General features: G+C 39.5%; 1 protein-coding gene across 6 annotated transcripts in view; it reads left to right on the top strand.

Moving 5' to 3' along the window:
• Positions 1–23,097, top strand: part of NFKB1 (nuclear factor kappa B subunit 1) — a 133,635-nt gene that overhangs the window by 81,583 nt on the left and 28,955 nt on the right. For all 6 annotated transcript variants that reach the window (XM_082605705.1, XM_082605706.1, XM_082605707.1 and 3 more), the window contains 5 exons: positions 5,598–5,761; positions 7,570–7,728; positions 9,067–9,171; positions 17,698–17,789; positions 20,127–20,265. In XM_082605705.1, the coding sequence (XP_082461831.1) occupies positions 5,598–5,761; positions 7,570–7,728; positions 9,067–9,171; positions 17,698–17,789; positions 20,127–20,265 (659 nt within the window). The remainder of the gene's footprint in view (positions 1–5,597; positions 5,762–7,569; positions 7,729–9,066; positions 9,172–17,697; positions 17,790–20,126; positions 20,266–23,097) is intronic.

Below are 23,097 nucleotides of genomic sequence, written 5' to 3'. Positions count from 1 at the left end.
TCACAAACTTTAGGGGCCATCAGAGTCACCTGGAGGGCTTGTTAAAACACGGATGGCTGAGCCCCACCCTCAGAGTTTCTGATTCAGTAGGTTTGGGATAAGGCCCAAGAACTTGCATTTTAATAAATTCTTGGGTGATGCTGATGCTGCTGATCTGGAGAGTATACTTTGAAAACCACTGATGTGTAAGAATATGGCATTTTGGGTAAGAAACAGGATTGTAGTCCCAGTCCCATTACTAACCCATTATTAACTGTCACAACATTTCTTTGTAAAAATTTTTGAAATTAATTTAAATACTGTAACCATCACCCTTTAAAGTATACAGTTCTATGAGTTTTGATAAATACTCATATAATCACCACAATTAAGGTGTAGAATAGTTTCATTCCCTCCCCCCATCCCCCATCCTGAAAATCCCTGTGTGACCCTTTGGAGTCAGGTTCCCCCCCAACTCTAGGCCCTGGCAACCTCTGATCTGTTCTACCCCCATAGTTTTGCCTTTTCCAGAATGATATGCAAATGCAATCATACAATATGTAGGCTTTTTGGGTCTGACTTGTTTCACTTAGCATAATGTATTTCAGATTCTTCCAGATTGCTGAGTCTGTCAGTAGTTTATTCCTTTTAGTTAATAAGTAGTGTTGCATTGTTGCATTGTGTTGATATATCACAGTTTATCCACCTGTTGAAGGGCATTTGGTTTGTTTCCAGTTTTTCAGAACAAAGCCACCTTTTGTGTGAACATAAGTTTTCATTTTTCTTGGCTTGGGTAAATACTGAGGAGTGGAATTGTAGGGATGTGTGCTAAGAGTACGTTTATCTTGATAAGAAACTGCCAAATAGTTGGGCTTCCCTGGTGGTCCAGTGGTTAAGACTCTGGGCTTCCACTGCAGGGGGCACGGGTTCGATCCCTGGTCAGGGAGGTTCCACATGCCGCGTGGTGTGGCAAAAAAAAAAAAAGAGAGAGAGAAACTGCCAAGTTGTTTTCCAAAGTGGCTGCCCCATTTTGCATTCTCACATGTTAACATTTATGATCATTTTTTTTCTGGTTTTTTTTTTGACACGCAGGCTCAGCGGCCATGGCTCACGGGCCCAGCCGCTCCACGGCATGTGGGATCTTCCCGCTCCGGGGCACGAACCCGTGTCCCCTGCATCGGCAGGCGGACTCTCAACCACTGCGCCACCAGGGAAGCCCTTTTTTCTGTTTTTTTATCCTAATAATGTCTGCTCTCATTTTTCTTTTGCATTTTATTAGAGAAATTTCCAAACATATACAAAAGTAGAAAGAATAGCATAATGAGCCTTCATTGTACCCGTCACTCACCTTCAACAATTAATTATTACGTGGCCAGTCTTGATTTAAATATACTCCTACCTAGGTAACTTTGTTATTGATATCTGATTTAGTTCCATTGTGGTAAGAGAATATTTGGTATCATTTGATTCCTTTTAAATGTATTGAGGCTTGTTTTATGGAGGGAATATGGTCTGTCTTTTTTTTAAGTCAATCCTTTTTAAAAATTAATTAATTAATTAATTATTTTTGACTGTGTTGGGTCTTCGTTTCTGTGCGAGGGCTTTCTCTAGTTGCGGCAAGCGGGGGACACTCTTCATCGCGGTGTGCGGGCCTTTCACTATTGTGGCCTCTCTTGTTGCAGAGCACAGGCTCCAGACGCACAGGCTCAGTAGTTGTGGCTCACGGGCCTAGTTGCTCCGCGGCATGTGGGATCTTCCCAGACCAGGGCTTGAACCCGTATCCCCTGCATTGGCAGGCAGATTCTCAACCACTGCGCCACCAGGGAAGCCCTAGTCTGTCTTGGTAAATGTTCCTGGTGCACTTAAAAAAGAATGTTTAGTCTGATCAGGTTGAACGCATGTTCTGTAAATGTCAGTTGGGTCAGGTTGTTTGTTCAAAGCTTTTGTCTCCTTACTAATTTTCTCTCTACTTGTTCTATTAATTATTGCGAGAAGAGTATTGAAACCTGACAATATTCGTAAATACATCTATTTCTCTTTTCAGTTCTATAAGATTTTGCTTCTTGTATTGTGAAGCTCTTTTATTAGATGCATAAAAATTTAGGATTCTTATGTCCTCTTAATTAATTGATCCCTTTATCATTATGAAATGACCTTCATTTTTATTCCTGGTAATATTCTTTGCTCTGGAATTTACCTTGACTGAAACTAATATAGTTACTTCAGCTTTCTTTTGAATAATGTTAGCTTGGAACATTTTTTTCCCCATCCTCTTAGTTTTAACCTTTTTGTTTGTTTATATTCAAAGTAAATATGCACTGCATATAGTTGGGTCTTACTTTGTATTCCATCTCACATACTCTGTCTTTTAGTGGGGTGTTCAGGTGATTTTTATTTAATATGATTACTGATATGGCTGTGTTTAGATCTGCCATCTTGCTGTTTGTTTTCTGCTTGTCATATCTATTCTTCGTTCCCCCTTTCCCTGCCTTCTTTTAGATTAATTGATTATTTGTCATTTCATGTATCTCCTTTTAGATTTATACCTCTTTGTATTTTTTAGCCATTGTTTTAGGTTTATACTATGCATCTTTCACTTATCATAGTCTACCTTCAAGTAGCATTATACCTCTTTATGTATAGCATGTTAACAGTATATTTTCATTTCCCCTCTCTTGACCTTTGTGCCGTTATGTCATATATTTTACATCTGCATATGTCGTAAATCCCACCATATATTGGTTTTTTATTTTTGCTCTAAATCGTCAATTATCTTTTAAAGAAACTTTTAAATAAGGGGAAAGAAGTATTTTATACTTACCCATGTGTTGACTTCCTTTAATTTTTCTTACACCACTGGTGTGCTGCTGATAAATTCTTTCAGTTGTTGTACATCTTAAACTCTTTATTTTGTTTTTATTTTTCAAAGATATTTTTGAGGAGTATAGAAATACATGTTGACACGGTTTTTCTTTCATGTCCTTAAAATATGCTGCTTCACTGTCTTCTGGCTTGCCTTGTTTCCAAAAAGAAGTCTCCTGTCATTCTTATCTTTATTCCTCTGTACATAGTGTGTCAGTTTTTTTCTCTATCAGCTTTTCAGATTTTCTCTTCATCGCTACTTTTCAGCAGTTTGATTACGATAAGCTTTAGTGTTGTATTCTTCATGTTTCTTGTGCTTTGTGGTTCATTGAGATTCTTGGATCTCTGGGTTTATAGTTTTTATTAAATTTTAAAACTTTTCGGCCGTTATTTTTTTAAAATATTTTTTCCATCTACTCCTCTCTTTTCTCTTCTGAAACATCAACCTCATGTATATTTGGCCATTTGAAATTATGCCACAGCTCATTAATGATCTCTTCTTTTTAAAATTTTTTTCATCTTTTTTAGTTTCATTTCAGATAGTTTTATTACTGTGTCCTCAAGTTCACTAATCTTTTTGTCTGTACTGTCTAATATGTTCTTAATCCCATCTGGTGTGTTTTTCTTCTCAGACGTTGTAGCTTTCATCTCTATGGGTTTTGGTGGGGGGGCTTTTTTATATCTTCCATGCCTCTCCTTCACATACTAATGCTTTCTTCTCGACCATATGGAGTATATCTCTCATAGCTTTTCCATGTACTTACCTACAAATTCTGTTTTCTGTCTCATTTCATTTCTGGATCTGTTTCTATTGATTGATTTTTATCCTCATTATGAGTTATATTTTCCTGTTTCTTTGTATGCTTGGTAATTTTTGATTGGATGGTAGACATTTTGAATTTTGGATTGTGCGTAGTTGGATTTTTTATTTTCTGTGCTTCTAAATATTTTTGAACATTGGGATGAAGTTAAGTTTGAGAATAGCTTGATCCTTTCTAGACTTACTATTAAGCCTTTTTAGGGAGACCAGAGCAGCCTTTAGTCTAGGGTTAACTTGATGCCATTACAAAGGCAATACCTTTCTGACTGTACACCCCAATACTTCGTGTATCACAGATTTCTTGAACTATTCTAGCCCTGTGTGTGCTCCAGGGACTGTTTCTGTGCTCCAGAAGCCTGTGCTTCTGATTGTTCTTTTCCCAGCCTTGGGTCATTTCCTCACACATATGCTCTGAGTGTCTCTCGGTATGTGGTTCTTTCTTCTCTGGTATTGGCCTGTGAATTCTACCGTTGTTGACCTCCTTTGTCTCCTAAACTCAGGGAGATCAGCAGGCCCTGTTTGGGCTCCCCCTTCCTTGCTGCAGCCTGGAAGCTCTCTCTAGATATTAAGGCAGCATAATTTTAGGATTCACCTTATTTGTCTTCCTTTTCTTAAGGCTCACTGTCCTATGCCACCTATTGTCCAGTGTCTGAAAACTATTTTTTCATATGTTTTTTGTTGTTGAAAATGGGAGGTTCAATCGGTCTGTGTTGCTCTATCATTACCTAAGGTGGAAGACTGACTTCTGTATTGTTTCATTTATTTCCAGAGTAAATCCATTATTCACATAATGAAAAATACAGATGATGGCTTTTCACAGAGATTAAATTAGATAGTATACATGAAAAGCACTTTCTAGGTGGTAAAGTGCTGCATATGTGTTTATCATTGCTGTTACCTAGAAGATCAGCCTCGTTTTCCTGTAGTTATGGGTGTCTGTATAGGAGTAAAGCCTAAAAGGCCAAACTATGGAGGTGTTGTTTCTGAAAATCCCCCTGTGCCTCCATGCATACCAATGTGTCATATTGCTTGTTTTTCTGTGCTGGATTAATTCATGCATTTATTTATCCAGTAGACGTTTATTAAGCACCCAGGTCTCTTGTCACTGGATATCTCTGCTCTCAAGGGGCTTATGGTCTGTATTTTCTTTTCGGTGTCTGTCTCAGCTGTCCTACTTTTTTTCATCACTGTCTGCACACCTGTATCATTTCCTCTCTGGGCCTCTGTATGAGTACTCATCTCTTTCTGCCTTCACCTCCTATGTTTTCTTTCCCTAGTTTATCTAGTCTTCCAACGTTATCTTCTTCTTTATTTCATTTGATCCAGTTATCATAATATTTCTATCTTTCCTCTAATATTTCTGCTAATATGTTTTTTCTTCCTGAGTAAAAGCCAGAGGAAAAGAAGAGTACTTACAGAAGCTTACAAGCCTTTCAAAGAACTTTAAAAAAAAGTTCTTTAAAAAAAGGCTTTAAAAGAAATCTTCTAAATATACTATTTTGCGTATTCGTTTTTAAAAAGTTAGAAAAGTTAGCATATTTGGAATTAAAATTGCTTTTTATACAACTCTCCTAGAAAAATACTTTAAAATGGGTGTAGGTAAAACTTTCTTATTAAGATATGTATACCCCACTCCCTTATTCATAATTTGCAAGTCTAGTAAGCTTTGAAAACGAAAAGATTTTTCTAAGTTTACCACAGACTGAGTTGGCGGCAAAACCCAGCCTGACATGATGTGCAGCTGGTTACAGTCTTTATTATTCCATTTGATGAATCTGCTTTGTATGTTTCACTGCAGAAATAGTAGTGTGTTTGAGGGCCAGTGATTGAGGGCCTATGCACTTTTTCTCAATCCATTTAGCTAAGGTAAAACAGGACTCTCTAGTCACTGACTGCCTAATTCTGGTTGTTGTTGCTGTTACTGTTTTTCCTCCAGCTTTGCAAACCTGGGTATACTTCATGTGACAAAGAAAAAAGTATTTGAAACACTGGAAGCACGAATGACAGATGCATGTATAAGGGGCTATAATCCCGGACTTTTGGTGCATCCTGATCTTGCCTATTTACAAGCAGAAGGTGGAGGAGACCGGCAGCTCACAGGTGAGTATCACTCTCCCAGTCTTGCTCCTTTGAGAGCTCTGGCTCTCCTTGTCCTGTATGTAGACCATATGCTCATCTTATGCCCCAGGTTTCTCCTTCTCCTGGTCTGTACCCCAAGCTGCTCTCACCCTTTCCCTGCTCAGAAACCTTTGATGGCATCCTGCTACTTCTAGAATAAAATCTGTACCTCCATAGCCTGGCATACAAAGCCGGGCCTCAGCCGCCTTTCCAGCTTTATCTGAGGTCCCACCTGTACCCACCTCTCCCCATCACCACCCCCTGAACACTGATGCATACTCATACCTTTGTATGTGTCTTCCTCTACCTAAAACACCCCACCCTTCCCTTTTCAACCTGTCAGAACCAATTCAGAATTCAAGACATGGTTCAAAGAACATCTGCTCTGTTGTACCTCCCCCAGCTCACCTTATGATAAGGGATCTTTCTTTGGGCTCTTCAGGCTCATTGTAAGCTATCCTCTTTACCATAAAAATGCTATGATTTTACGTTTTCCTGCCTTCACTTATATTTTTTTCTTTCAACCCTAATCCTTGTTCCACCACATATGCCATTTCTGCTGTTATGTGTTGTCCTTTCGTCTGGCCGTCCTGTCGCCAGCTCATACTCAGGCAGTCCAAAGACAATCATTTTCCCATTAGACATGTTCTGTCTTCTGATATTCATCTCAAAACCTTCACATCATCTTTGAGTCCTCCTTCTCACCTCTGCCGCATCTCCAGTTCGTGGTCCAGCTATTCTGTGCTCTCAGGGCTTCCCCTCCTTACTCCATGTTTTGATACTCTGTCTCTGTTCCTCCCCACTTCTAATCTAGTTTACACCCTATGGCCAGATGGATCTTACTGAAGCCTACAGGTCACCACTACTCAGAGTCTCCGTGTTGCGTCCAGAATCCAAATTCCATACCCTGGCAGTTTAGGCCTCCCAAGAGCTGGCCCCAATCTGCACTTCCAACTTTGTTTCCCACTACACCCCTTCTTGTCAAACTGAACTACACCAGAGAACCACCACCATCTCGCACTTTCTCTCTTTGGCACATTCTTTCCATTCCTGCTCTTTCCTCTTCCTGGGATGCCTTTTTTCATTCTCCTCCTAAGTTCAAGTTCTGCCATCCTTTCAAGACTTAGAGCAATGCCTCTTCTGCTCCAAAGCCTCTGGATTCTCCCCTCCTTTGAAGTTTCGTATCACTTCAACTGTAGCTCTTTTATAGCACCTATCACTTGAATTATCACCTCTTATGATATTATAAGTTAAGTACGATTATGTCCATCAGTATGAAATCTCCATCAGGAGGGAAGGAGCCAAGTGCAGTGGAGTCATTCGGCTCCTTAAAAACACTTTTTGAGTTGCACTTGCTTAGTGCCAGGTACTGTGCCAGGCCCTGTGGGATGAATACAGTCCCTGTGCTCAGAGAGCTTTTGGAATACTTAATTTTCACATTCCTCCACACAACTGAGGCATAGTCAGGCTACTGCACTCCATTCCATCACATCCTTTGTGTCTTGGGACAGGGCAGGGGAAGATAGGAGAGAGGCAGGTTGACACAGGCAGGACAGTTTTTACTGTGATCCAGAGAAAATGCAGGCCTTTTTTTGATGCCTTTACGTTTGGATGACATAAATAGATAATTCTTAAAATTGTATTAGCAATATGAAGAATTTCAAAAGAAAAAGAAATAGACTTTTATTTTAAGTTGATGTTCTTTATTTGGGCTTTATAAAAGCACCCTATCTAAAACGTTCACGCTTTACTCTCCCTGGGCATGAATACCCTATGTTGTCTGGTCCTAGACCGGGAAAAGGAGATCATCCGCCAGGCAGCTCTTCAGCAGACAAAGGAGATGGACCTCAGCGTGGTGCGGCTTATGTTTACAGCATTCCTTCCAGACAGCACCGGCAGTTTCACGAGGCGCCTGGAACCCGTGGTATCGGACGCCATCTATGATAGCAGTGAGTACCTGACTTCTGACAGGAGGCAGCTTGCTGTAAAGTCAAGAACAGACTTCCAGCCTGACCCCGGCAGTTACTGACTAGCTCTGATTCCTGGGGCAAGTAACTTAATCACTTGGAGCCTCACATTTATCATCTTACAAAATGAGAATACTGAAATTTAGCTTAAAATTTGATGTTGAGATTAAAAGTGAAATATTGTGAGGTGCTCAATAAATCTTCCTCAGATCATCGTTGTAGTCTTCTACGTGCAATGCCAAATCTCTTATTATTTATGAATTCCTTACTATGAGGATATATTGTTGGTGCTCTTAGATGAGAAAAGTATCTCAATTGGGGCTCTGAAGAGAAGTTAATAAAAGACAACTCTTATTCTTATCCATTTTCATTCTTGCATGTTATAGCTTTATCAAGTTAGGAACTTCAGGTTAACTAAGTGAGCAGTACAAATACTTCATAGCTTCAAAATTCTATTTCAGTCTATAGTTCCTGGAGTTTTTGAAAGAGTTTTACAGTGGTCTTCAGCATTTACCATGCAAATTTCTTATTCGGTATGCATGGGATTTATTAAACAGATATTTCCAAAAAGTCTACAAGGGCAGTATTTAGGCTCCTTGAAAGGTCTAAGTAGAAAACGCCATGCCCCAAGTACAACAACTAACTGATTTCTCTAATTTAAACATGTTTGAAGGGAAGTGAAAGCTTTATAAACTGATGTAGACTCGTATACCAAAGATCACTTTAAAATGCAGCTGTTGGAGCCAAAAAAAAAAGGAAGCCTTATACTATTACCACACAAAACTTTTACCCCTTAACCACACAGAATTCTAATTTCGTTTGGGGAAAAGAAATATAACATCTTCATTTTTCTTTTCTGTAGAGTAAAAATTAATAAATAGTTTTAGAAAACTGTGCTTTTCCTAAATTTCTAGGACTCTTGTAAATGGTATATCAGTATCATGGACATAAGTTTGGGATTAAAGTCTTGACCTTATTGAAATTCCACAAATCCATTAGCTTGGAACTTCCTGAAACATCAGAAAATTTCTTTCTCTTTCTCTATTAATCTCTCTTACTGCGTTAGTGGGAGAAACAAATACTGCTCCTTTGTGTCTCATCTATTTTGGTGATAATGAATGAGCCATGCCCAAGGAGTGCTCTGAGGGTTTCAGAAGGCATTTTTGTTTTATTTATATCCTTGTTAAAGCAGTATGAGTGAAAGCATCTATTTAAACTTTCTTTTGGTTAATGTGTGCTTTGGTTAAGGTCCCTCATAGGAGGTTAGCATGTGAAGCTGAGGATAAATAATTAAGTTTGTTGTTTTTCTCCTGTGGACAGAAGCCCCCAATGCCTCCAACTTGAAAATAGTAAGGATGGACAGGACAGCTGGATGCGTAACTGGAGGGGAAGAGATTTATCTTCTCTGTGACAAGGTTCAGAAAGGTAAATATATGCTCTGATCTCCAGATGTGAAGTATAATTCTGAGTGTGTTTGTGAGTCACTTTTTGTCAGTGGGCCCAGTAATATCCCTCCTTGCCAAAGAACTCCTTTTAAAAATTTATACATTTCCTCTTTTCCAAATTTAAGTTGTCCATGTTATTTTGTTAACCCAACTAATTCATTTTAAAATTTTCAACAGAAGTAAAGATAAATAAGAAAACAGTGATCATTGGAATCAATGATGTTTCAGGGTTTTTATACTTTAAATTTTGGTATCTGAACTTTAAATAAATGAGTAATAGCCCATGCTTCACACACACACACACACACACACACACACACACAGAATAAATGTTTTACATAGTGTAAAATTGTTTATTTTGTTTATCTTAACCATGCTTCATTGCAACACAGAGAGCTTCTCTGGATATCTTCACATGACACTATGATGTCATTTAAGAAAAAGAAAGAGAATAAGGACTATAGGGAAATTCTCAGAGCATATTTCTCTCATAATTTTCACTTTCAGAAAGGTTCTTGGCATTTGTCTCTCATTAAATATAGTGCAAGATTGATAAGTCAGCAAAAGTTGAAGGAGACTGTGTTATTTTCTCAAGCTTCACTCATTTTTTAAATAAAATGATAGAAGGTATAGTATAATAAAGATACACTCACTTCCACGACAGCAGCAGCAGGGCTCGTGGCAAGAATCACGGCTTGCACGCGGCCCCGAGCAGTCTCGTCTTTCTGCGGCTTGTAGACCCTCAGGTGTAGGAGCTGTTTCAAGCGCACAGCCTTGAGAGAGTAAGGGGTTCTTGACACCACCTGTACCAAATCCGTGACTGAACCCAGTGAAGACCTCTGTATGAGCGTTCAAGGTTCTAGCAGCACATGCGAAGACCTACTCTTTCAGCAATGGGCTGCTGGAGACAGCCTCGTAGACAGAGTGCTCCCAAGTCAGCCTGTTCTAGCTGAGCAGCTACTGAAGACCCTCGTAATCTGACTTCATAACAGAGACCGCCACATTCACTTCTGTGCGGCTGACAGGGTCTTGGTGCTCCGGCCGGGTGTCAAGCCTGAGCCTCTGAGGTGGGAGAGCTGAGTCCAGCACACTGGACCACCAGAGACCTCCCGGCCCCATGTAATATCAATCGGCGAGAGCTCTCCCAGAGACCTCTGTCTCACCACTAAGACCCAGCTCCACTAAACGACCAGCAAGCTCCAGTGCTGGATGCCCAATGCCAATCAACTAGCAAGAAAGGAACACAACCCCATCCATTAGCAGAGAAGCTGCCTGAAATCATACTAAGTTCACAGACACCCCAAAACACACCACTGGACGTGGTCCTGCCCACCAGAAAGACAAGATCCAGCCCCACCCACCAGAACACAGGCACCAGTCCCCTCCACCAGGAAGCCTACGCAAGCCACTGAACCAACCTCACCCGCTGGGGGAAGACACCAAAAACAACGTGAACTACGAACCTGCAGCCTGTGAAAAGGAGACTCCAAGCACAGTAAGTTAAACAAAATGAGAAGACAGAGAAATATGCAGCAGATCAAGGAGCAAGGTAAAAACCCACCAGACCAAACAAATGAAGAGGAAATAGGCAGGCTACCTGAAAAAGAATTCAGAGTAAGGATAGTAAAAATAATCTAAAATCTTGGAAATAGAATAGAGAAAATACAAGAAATGTTCAACAAGGACCTAGAAGAACTAAAGAGCAAACAAACAATGATGAACAACACAATAAATGAAATTTAAAATTCTCTAGAAGGAATCAGTAACAGAATAACTGAGGCAGAAGAACGGATAAGTGACCTGGAAGATAAAATAGTGGAAATAACTACTGCAGAGCAGAATAAAGAAAAAAGAGTGAAAAGAATTGAGGACAGCCTCAGAGACCTCTGGGACAACATTAAACACACCAACATTCAAATTATAGGAGTTCCAGAAGAAGAAGAGAAAAAGAAAGGGGCTGAGAAAATATTTGAAGAGATTATAGTTGAAAACTTCCCTAACATGGGAAAGGAAATAGCCAAGCAAGTCCAGGAAGTACAGAGAGTCCCATACAGGATAAATCCAAGGAGAAACACGCCAAGACACATATTAATCAAATTATCAACAATTAAATACAAAGAAAAAATATTAAAAGCAGCAAGGGAAAAACAACAAATAACATACAAGGGAATCCCCATAAGGTTAATAGCTGATCTTTCAGCAGAAACTCTGCAAGCCAGAAGTGGTGGCAGGATATATTTAAAGTGATGAAGGAGAAAAACTTACAACCAAGATTACTCTACCCAGCAAGGATCTCATTCAGATTCAGTGGAGACATTAAAACCTTTACAGATAAGCAAAAGTTAAGAGAATTCAGCACCACCAAACCAGCTTTACTACAAATGCTAAAGGAACTTCTCTAGGCAGGAAACACAAGAAAAGGAAAACAGCTACAAAAACAAGCCCAAAACAATTTAGAAAATGGTAATAGGAACATACATATTGATAATTACTTTAAATGTGAATGGATTAAATGCTCCAACCAAAAGACACAGGCTCGGGCTTCCCTGGTGGCGCAGTGGTTGAGAGTCCACCTGCCGATGCAGGGGACACAGGTTCGTGCCCCGGTCCGAGAAGATCCCACATGCCGCGGAGCAGCTGGGCCCGTGGGCCATGGCTGCTGAGCCTGCACATCTGGAGCCTGTGCTCCACAACGGGAGAGGCCACAACAATGAGAAGCCCGCGTACCACGAAAAAAAAAAAAAAGACACAGGCTTGCTAAATGGATACAAAAATAAGACCCATATATATGCTGTCTACAAGAGACCCACTTCAGACCTAGGGACACATACAGACTGAAAGTGAGGGGATGGAAAAAGATATTCCATGCAAATGGAAATCAAAACAAAGCTGGAGTAGCAGTTCTCATATCAGACAAAATAGACTTTAAAACAAAGACTATTACAAGAGACAAAGAAGGGAACTACATAATGATCAAGGGATCAATCCAGAAAGACGATATAACAGTTGTAAATATTTATGCACCCAACATAGGAGCACCTCAGTAACATAAGGCAAATGCTAACACCCATGAAAGGGGAAATTGGCAGTAACACAAAATTAGTTGGGGACTTTAACACCCCACTTTCAGCAATGGACAGATCATCCAAAATGAAAATAAACAAGGAAACAGAAGCTTTAAATGACATATTAAACAAGATGGACTTAATTGATATTCATAGGACGTTCCATCCAAAAACAACAGAATACACTTTCTCCTCAAGTGCTCATGGAACATTCTCCAGGAGAGATCATATCTTGGGCCACAAATCAAGCCTTGGGAAATTTAAGAAAATTGAAATTGTATCAAGTATCATTTCCAACCACAACGCTATGAGACTAGATATCAATTACAGTCAAAAATCTCTAAAAAATCTCTAAAACACATGGAGGCTAAACAATACTAAATAACCAGGAGATTACTGAAGAAATCATAGAGGAAATCAGAAAATACCTAGAAACAAATGACAATGAAAACACAACGGCCCAAAACCTATGGCATGCAGCAAAAGCACTTCTAAGAGGGAAGTTTATAGCAATGCAATCCTACCTCAGGAAACAAGAAACATCTCAAATAAATAACCTAACCTTACACCTAAAGCAATTAGAGAAAGAAGAACAGAAAAAACACGAAGTTAGCAGAGGGAAAGAAATCATAAAGATCAGATCAGAAATAAATGAAAAAGAAATGAAGGAAACAATAGCAAAGATCTATAAAACTAAAAGCTGGTTCTTTGGGACAGTAAACAAAATTGATAAATCATTAGCCAGACTCATCAAAAAAAAAAAGGGAGAAGACTCAAATCAATAGAATTAGAAATGAAAAAGGAGAAGTAACAACGGACACTGCAGAAATACAAAGGATCATGAGAGATTATTACAGGCAACTATATGTCAATAAAATGGACAACCTGGAAGAAATGGACAAATTCTTAGAAAAGCACAACCTTCCAAGACTGAACCAGGAAGAAATAGAAAATATAAACAGACTGGTCACAAGCACTGAAATTGAAACTGTGATTAAAAATCTTCCAACAAACAAAAGCCCAGGACCAGATGGCTTCACAGGCAAATTCTATCAAATACTTAGAGAAGAGCTAACACCTATCCTTCTCAAACTATTCCAAATATAGCAGAGGGAGGAATACTCCCCAACTCATTTTACGAGGCCACCATCACCCTGATAGCAAAACCGGACAAAGATGTTGCAATAAAAGGAAACTACAGGCCAATATCACTGATGAACATAGATGCAAAAATCCTCAACAAAATACTACCAAACAGAATCCAACAGCACATTAAAAGGATCATACACCATGATCAAGTGGGGTTTATCCCAGGAATGCAAGGATTCTTCAATATACAGAAATTAATCTATGTGATACACCATATTAACAAATTGACCATATGATTAGGGCTTCCCTGGTGGCGCAGTGGTTGAGAGTCTGCCTGCTGATGCAGGGAACATGGGTTCATGCCCTGGTCCGGGAAGATCCCACGTGCCGCGGAGTGGCTGGGCCCGTGAGCCATGGCCGCTGAGCCTGCATGTCCGGAGCCTGTGCTCTGCAAGGGGAGAGGCCACAACAGTGAGAGGCCCACGTACCGCAAAAAAAAAAATAACATATGATTATCTCAATAGATTCAGAGAAAGCTTTTGACAAAATTCAACACCTATTTTTGATAAAAAACTCTCCAGAAAGTAGGCATAGAGGGAACCTACCTCAACATAAATGAAGGCTGTATATGACAAATCCACAGCCAACATCATTCTCTATGGTGAAAAACTGAAACCATTTCCACTAAGGTCAGGAACAAGGCAAGGTTGCCCACTCTCATTGCTGTTATTCAACACAGTTTTGGAAGTGTTAGCCACAGCAGTCAGAGAAGAAAAATGAATTCAAATTGGAAAAGAAGAAGTAAAACCGTCACTGTTTGCAGATGACATGATACTACACATAGAGAATCCTGAAGATGCTACCAGAAAACTACTAGACCTAATCAACGAATTTGGTAAAGTAGTAGGGTACAAAATTAATGCACAGAAATCTCTTGCATTCCTATACACTAATGATTAAAAATCTGAAAGAGAAATCAAGGAAACACTCCCATTTACCACTGCAACAAAAAGAATAAAATACCTAGGAATAAACCTACCTAAGAAAACAAAAGACCTGTATGCGGAAAACTATAAGACACTAATGAAATAAAGATGACAAACAGATGGAGAGATATACAGTGTTCTTGGATTGGAAGAATGAATATTGTGAAAATAACTATACTACCCAAAGCAATCTACAGATTCAATGCAATCCCTGTCAAACTACCAATGGCATTTTTCACAGAACTAGAACAAAAAAATTCACAATTTGTATGGAAACACAGAAGACCCCAAATAGACAAAGCAATCTTTTTTTTTTTTTTTCCAAAGCAATCTTGAGAAAGAAAAATGGAGCTGGAGGAATCAGGCTCCTTTACTTCAGACTATACTACAAAGCTACAGTAATCAAGACAATATCGTAGTGGCACAAAAATAGAAATATACATCAGTGGAACAGGATAGAAAGCCCAGAGATAAACCCACACACATATGGTCACCTTATCTTTGATAAAGGAGGCAAGAATATACCATGGAGAAAAGACAGCCTCTTCAATAAGTGGTGCTGGGGAAACTGGACAGCTACATGTAAAAGAATGAAATTAGAACACTCCCTAACACTGTATACAACAACAAACTCAAGACGGATTAAAGACCTAAATGTAAGGCCAGACATTATAAAGAGGGAAACATAGGTCGAACACTCTTTGACATAAATCACAACAAGATCCTTTTTGACCCACCTCCTAGAGAAATAGAAATAAAAACAAAAACAAATGGGATGTAATGAAACTTAGAAGCTTTTGCACAGCAAAGGAAACCATAAACAAGATGAAAAGACAACCCTCAGAATGGGAGAAAATATTTGCAAATGAAGCAACTGACAAAGGATTAATCTCCACAATTTACAAGCTGCTCATGCAGCTCAATATCAAAAAAATAAACAACCCAATCCAAAAATGGGCAGAAGACCTAAAAAGACATTTCTCCAAAGCAGATATACAGGTTGCCAAGAAACACATGAAAGGATGCTCAACATCACTTATCATCAGAGAAATGCAGATCAAAACTACAATGAGGTATCACCTCATACTGGTCTGAATGGCCATCATCAAAAAATCTACCAACAATAAATGCTGGAGAGAGTGTGGAGAAAAGGGAACCCTCTTGCACTGTTGGTGGGAATGTAAATTGATACAGCCACTATGGAGAACAATATGGAGGTTCCTTAAAAACTAAAAATAGAACTACCATATGACCCAGCAATCCCACTACTTGGCGTATACCCTGAGAAAGCCATAATTCAAAAAGAGTCATGTACCACAATGTTCATTGCAGCACTATTTACAATAGCCAGGACATGGGAAGCAACCTTAATGTCCATCGACAGATGAATGGATAAAGGAGATGTGGCACATACATACAATGCAATATTACTCAGCCATAAAAGGAACTGAAATTGAGTTATTCGTAGTGAGGTGGTTGGACCTAGAGTCTGTCATACAGAGTGAAGTAAGTCAGAAAGAGAAAAACAAACACCATATGCTAACACATATATATGGAATCTAAAAAAAAAGAAAAATGGTTCTCATGAACCTAGGGGCAGGACAGGAATAAAGACACAGATGTAGACAATGGACTTGAGGCCACGGGGAGGGGGAAGGGTAAGCTGGGACGAAGTGAGAGAGTGACATGGACATATATACACTACCGAATGTAAAATAGATAGCTAGTGGGAAGCAGCTGCATAGCACAAGGAGATCAACTTGGTGCTTTGTGACCACCTAGAGGGGTGGGGGAGGGAGAGTGGGAGGGAGATGCAAGAGGGAGGGGATTTGGGGATATATGTATACGTATAGCTGATTCACTTTGTTATACAGCAGAAACTAACACACCATTGTAAAGCAATTATACTCCAATAAAGATGTTAAAAAATAATAATGCAAAAAATATAATATTTCACTTTCACATTTTTCAATAAAAATAATTGTAGTTTCTTCACTAAAAAGAAAAGAAAGAAAGATATACTCACTACAAAGATAAGCGTTTTCAAAGTAAGCAACTGCATAGCTGGAAATGTAGCCCCTATTAAAAGAACTATAGCTTAAAACAAAGAAAATTCTCCTTTGAGGCTAAATGCTCTGAGATAAAAAGTCAGAAAAAATGAGATAAGATTTTAAGGTAAAAGTATCAATATATATCTGTATCTCAAAAATGTTTACATTTTCTCTGCAGGTTTTGGTATCAGTATTCTTTCAACCCATTCTATCCAAGAAATATGCATTTCCAGATTTCTGGTTGTGCATACTATGAGTAAACACAATCTGAGTACCTTTATTTGTAAATGTGACTCTTAATCATTATCATTACATTGGAATGGCTTATTAAGAGAAGTCTTGAACCTAGCTTAAAGAATCTGAATAACTAGGTTCAGGGTAGTCCTACCTGAAAGCAGAGCTATTAACCAGTATATAATATGTCTTATCCAACCCTAATATTCCTAAAATTCTATGTAAATAGAAATATAAATTTAGTTTTTGTAAGTCAATAGTGTACACCTTCCTATGAAATAGGAAGTGAAGCCAGGGAGATGCCAACCTGAGTTATATTGTCATATTTCTGCAGGAGTGGAACCCATGACTGAAGTGTGAAATTTAGATGTTCTAATTTAACCCTAAGGGACTAGACCAACATGATATTTTTAGCAGTTTCTCAATATGGACTAATAAAATATTATAGGGAGGTAGCATAGTAGAATGTGTAAGAGCTTGGAATCTGAAACTTCACTGTGTTCAAATCCTGGCCTCTCCATTTACTAGCTTTTCAACCTTAGATAAGTTACTTAACCTCTCTGACCTCCAGTTTCTCTTCTGCAGAACGAGGCTATTAATAGTAGACCTGTATCACAAAGTTGTTGTGAGGATTAAATCAGCTAATATATACATATAAAATCACTCAGAACAGTGTCTGCCATATAGTAAACTTTATATTAGTTAAATATTATTATGTAAATCTGTATCAAGTGAACCACCTTTTGGGATTCTGATATTCCTCACTATCCTTCATGTTTCTCAGGAGTGAATTGGTTTAGGGATGAAGAAGTGGAAAAGACTAAGAGAAAACTCAGATTGAATAGGTAAATCTAGTATTCTGTCATTGTAAATGAATCTTGGGGCCCATTACTATGGTAACTAATAGAAAAATTTCACTAAAAATTTTAAATAATTCAAAAGTGTATTTTATATTAATTACTTTTGAAAAAGGTTAAGTACTTAGTATTTATAGGTAGAATCTTGAACCAGCTTTATTTTTCATGTTTTTGAATATTATTATACTATGTGAAATTATACATCTGGACATGACTGTTTGCAGATGACATCCAGATTCGATTTTATGAGGAGGAGGAAAATGGTGGAATCTGGGAAGGATTCGGAGATTTTTCCCCCACAGATGTTCATAGACAAGTAAGTGGATGATGATGATGGTGGCGATGAAGATGATTCTACATTTTCTGCCTTGTTGAAATTCACTAGTTTCCATGTATAAAACAAGGAAAAATCATAAATATTTATTTAACTTTCATAAAAGAGCACTGTGTCTTGCAGGTGTTCCAGAAAAGTTACCTACCATAGATTTATGGGCAAGGCTGTATTAGACCTTGCAAGGCATTTCATGTGGGTGTCTGATCACCTAGCCACAAGGCAGTGGCCCTTAGGTCCTTTAGTAGAAATGTTTTAAGTGTTGTATTCATCTGTTCAGACTTCCATGACAAAATATCATAGACTGGGTGGATGAAACAAAAGAAATTGTTGCTCATGGTTCTGGAGACTGGAAGTCCCAGATCAAGGTCTGACAGTGTCAGTTCCTTGTGAGGGCTCTCTTCCTGGCTTGCAGACAGTCACCTTCTTGTTGTGTCCTAACAGGGCCGAGAGAGTAAGCTCTCTGCTGTCTCTTCTTTTAAAAACAGTAATCCTACCCAATCAGGGCCTTGCCCTTATGACCTCATTTAACCTTAATTCTTCCCGTAAAAGCTCTATCTGCAAATACAGCCACACTGTTAGGGCTTCAACATACGGATTTGGGGGGATACAATTAGTCGATAACAATGTTCTACCAGTGCAATACGCGGAGACCTGTTAAAAGGGTGTTCTAGTGAAAAGTGTTGAAAGGAGGAGTCTTCTAGTTGAGGCTGATGTCATCATGATAAATCAGCATCTCCTGGTGACAATTGACTATGATGGAAACGCTGAATCCTCATCTTAATGATTACACTGAGCGACTGAGGAATACAGTTTTCACAAAAAATTGGAAACAATCCAAATGTCTATCAGTAAGTGGCCAGTAAAATAAATTATGGTGTATCTATGTGATGGAATATTGTGCAGTTATTAAAAAGAATGAGTACTCTATGGACTAATATGGAAAAGTCTCAAAGATACAACATTAAAATTTTTTTAAAGATAGATATAAAGCAAAGTGTACATAAAAAAGATTCTATGTTTATGTATACATACGCATAAAGAAACTCTGGAAGAATACAACAGAAACTAATAGCTTCTCTGTGTTTACTTCTGGCACACAGGCACACAGTAGGAACTGTCTGGATGAGGGACAGGAATGGCAAGGAGAAATTTCAGTGTGCACCATTGTATACCTTTTTATATTTACGAGATCCATGTGAATATATTACATAGTCAAAAAATCCAACTAAAACATCTTTGAGGTAGGGTGTTAAATGCTGACAGTGCGTGGCTGCTCAAAGCAGCGGGCCCCTCAGCACTGGTGATTCTGCCTCAAGCATAGTTTAATGAAAAAAATAAGTTTTGTTACAAATGCATTAAAGCCATAAGCTGAGATCACATTTTGATAGCATAATACTTTTATTATTGCTCGGTTCTTATTTTATCATTTCTATCATGATTTTCTTCTAAAATTTTTGTCTAGGAGTCCATTTTTAAGTTTCCAAGAATTTAAAAGATGTTGGGTTGATGATTTCAACATTATATTATGGTCATAGAAGGTGGTCTTAGATATAAGTTCTTTGAAATTGTTTTGTCTTTCTCTGTGACTCTATGATCAGTTTTTTCAAATGTTCCATGTGTACTTGAAAATAATTATATCCTTTTTTTTGTTGTTTGGTGGAAGGTTCTGTATATAACTGTTAGCTTAAACTTATTAATTTTGTGGATCAAGTAAAAAAAATCCAGCTAAAAAATGTGCAAATGCCTGACTATTCTGGCACTGCCAGATATCGATGAGGAGGCTGTCTTATGGGTGTTACAGAATGCCCTGTGTATGCCCAGAGCCTTGGCCATCCTCACCTCACAATACACTGACCCTGTCATGATGTCTCTCTTACAGGGTTTAGTTTTTTGTCTTCATTGGCTGGCCGGCAGGCTGGTAGTCGTACCACCTTCCTCACTCTCTCTTTCCACGACTAACCTCTCTGATATTGCTGTAAATAATCTTGGAGGCTTTTAAGGCTAATTTGGAAAAGGAGAAGATGTATGCAACGTATTTTATTCACGTGATTATTTATACTGAAAGACGTTTGAAATTTTAGACAAGTGAACTAATGAAGCTTTGCAATACATTGGCATAATCTTATATTTCAGTTTCACATTGGCAATTTAATAAAAATGTATGGGTATAGAATTCTAGGTGGTAAGTTTCTCTAAGGTGTTGTATACTTTTTAGTACCTTGTGTCTAAACATTGGGCATAAAGAATGTGTTTAATGAGTAGCGCTGCTGGAAAAGAAATGTAGTCCTACTCCAACATTTGGATCTTTGTATCCTGCAGTTTGCCATCGTCTTCAAAACTCCGAAGTATAAAGATGTCAACATTACAAAACCAGCCTCTGTGTTCGTCCAGCTTCGGAGGAAATCTGATTTGGAAACCAGTGAACCAAAACCTTTTCTCTACTATCCTGAAATTAAAGGTAACTTGGTTGTTTAAACACTTGTGCTTGTTCCAACAAGAGGATGGTCCGATTAGAAAAGATCAGGTAGTCTCCTCCTTTGAACAGCTTCCTAGTAACTGGTTTCTGGGTCCATGGTGCTTCTTTTTAGAGAAGAAAGATGTAATATATGATTTGGGGGTCATAGAATTAAGTCTAGCCCTTTAAAATAATGTTATTTCCATTGAGTTTTATATGAGATTTAGACATTTGAAAATTTCTCTTTGAATTTGAGAATCTATCATTTATTGACTACCTCAGGGTTCAGGTAGTTGAGATGAAAAGATAAGGCTTGTTGTGTAGGAGAATCAGCCACCCTGTCAACTGGCCTCAGGCAGTTGAACGGAAGACTCAGCCACCATGCACTGCAGAGCTATAAAAATGAATAAGGCGGCATTCTCTTCCTCACAAAAGACACACCGAGAAGGGGAGATCATAAGTCCCCTTCAATTGTTATAGTGCAAATTATTACTTTGGTAAGTTCCAAAAGTGAGGTGTCCACAAAAACATAGAAGAACACAAGGAGAACGAACCCTAGATTCTGAAGAAGCCACCAAGAAGAAGGCTTCTTCAAGGTCCTGAAAATGGGGGATGTATTTCAGTAGTTGAGTGTGCAACAGAGAAGGAAAGGGTTTCCTAGACTTGGGAAACATGACGAGGTAAAACAGTGTTTATTCAGGGAAAAGTGAGCATTATGAGCACGGAGATGCACTCCTGAAGGCCACAGCAGGTGAGGAAGGCCGCAGCCAGGTTCTGTGGTGCTGTGATTGGCACCTACAGAATTTTGCATTGATTCTGGAAAGGCCAGTTTGGATTTGGAATGATGCCTCTGACTTCTCTCTGTAGACACTGAAGAGACTATCTGGGCAGCAGACAATGAGTTAGAGGAGGAATGCAAGAATCCAAGTGAGAAATGGTGAAGTTAGTGACGGTCTTAATGCAGTGGAGTGAAAGGAGAAGGTGGATTCAGGAGGCAGTGCAGGGATGGTGTCAGGAGGACCCAGGTGCTGGTTGGGGTAGGGGGTGAAAAGAGAAAATCAGGAGTCATAGACAGTTCTAGGAATCCCAGCCCGGGAAGGCTGTGATGTGGTTGAACTGATGAAGAGTCAAGGGAGCAAAAGTAGACCTGGGTGGGCAAAGACAGAGTTCAGTTTAAAACATGTTGCATTTCGGCCTTCCCTGGTGGCGCAGGGAAGAGTCCGCCTGCCGATGCAAGGGACAGGGGTTCGTGCCCCGGTCCGGGAAGATCCCACGTGCCACAGAGCGGCTGGGCCCGTGAGCCATGGCCGCTGAGCCTGCGCGTCCGAGCCTGTGCTCCGCAATGGGAGGGGCCACAACAATGAGAGGCCTGCATACCGCAAAAAAAAAAAAAAACATGTTGCATTTTAGGTTCCTGTGGCGGATTCCTAACAGGCCATTCAAAAGGCAGGACTGGAACTCAAGGGAGGGCAGCGTGGGAAATTCACACTGAGACTCCTCTCGGAATGAGGGTAACAGGCCTCAAAGGTTATTTGTTAACCTGGAGTCCACTCACCCCTATGGGGCTCCATGGCTAGAAGTGTACTTTAAAACAATTAAGTTTTTTTGTAATCTTATTTTGAATTTTACGTACTAAGAACTGTGATTCTAAGAAGAGATCCATAGACTTCACTAGACTGCAAAAGAGGCCGTGGCACAAACATAATTAGAAACCCCTGGACTAGAGGGAAGTGAGACTGAGGAGGGACGGGGCAGCCAGGTCCTGGCTGAGGCTGGAGCCCACAAAGGTGCCGCAGCAACGATCCACACGGCTGCTAATCCTGTGATAGCAGCATGTGATGGGGGATCTTTGAGGAGGGCTTTCTTTTCCTAGAATTCATGTTGTGGCAGCCACATTTAGAAAACGGTTCCGTGATTTCTCGTTTCTTCTCTGAGCTTGCGGCCCCTCCACTGATGGGTCAGATGTATAGTGCATTCCGTTACTGGTGGTTTGAAAACACTGTCAGCAGAGGAGCCTTTTTTTTCTCTCCGTGTGACATTTCGTGCGAAATCCCAGTATATAAACCCGAGAGGCTTGAAGTGGAGGTGGCGAGTCCGCCCGCTCCGCTCGTCCAGGAAGGAGGCTTACCTCTCCTCACTTCCCTCCCTACCCAGGAACTGCCTGAGGGCTTCCGAACGGACCGTGGGCTTTGCATTAAGCACCCTTCTTTAAAAGTAGACCCAGAAGAGCAACAGAGCAAAATTGTTTTGGACTTTCTGAGAGGAAAAAAAAAAAAAAAGATTTCTTCTCCTAAAATGTGTGTTCAAAATAATGTCAATTTTTCTAACACAGAGAATCAGATAAAAAAAGGAAACCCAGATCACCTACACATGTGTAAGCCTAGAAATACTCAAAGCTGAGCTTGCTTTCTAGGCTGCCTGTGTCCCTTTCCCAGTGGTATCTGTGCCTGAAAAGAGTCTGATACAGCAGGGACACGTTCAGACTATTACTTTCTTTGCTACCCTCTTATGGTAGGAGCTATCCGGGGCTGGAGTTAGAGAATGGGGTCTCCTGAAAGTTCAAAATCTCACCTTTATGCGTCAGGCACTTACATTCCAGCTTATCGTTGACTAAAAGCTCCATCTATAAGAACAATGTAGAAAACCATCTGGAAAAATAAGACTTTGTAGTTGAGCTCCACAGAAAGAATGGCCAACATGTATTGTGGTTGAGTTGTTGTGAGATTAGAACAATTTTATTGAAGATAACAAATTACCTTAGTCTAGAGAACCTTCTGGATTATAAAATCCCAAGTTGAAATAATCACAAGGAAAAATGATCACACCAGGCCTGTG

Source organism: Mesoplodon mirus, assembly GCF_964341445.2.
Source record: "Mesoplodon mirus genome assembly, chromosome: 2".
Classification (NCBI taxonomy): Eukaryota; Metazoa; Chordata; class Mammalia; order Artiodactyla; family Ziphiidae; genus Mesoplodon; species Mesoplodon mirus.
This window is presented reverse-complemented; position numbering and strand designations above follow the sequence as displayed.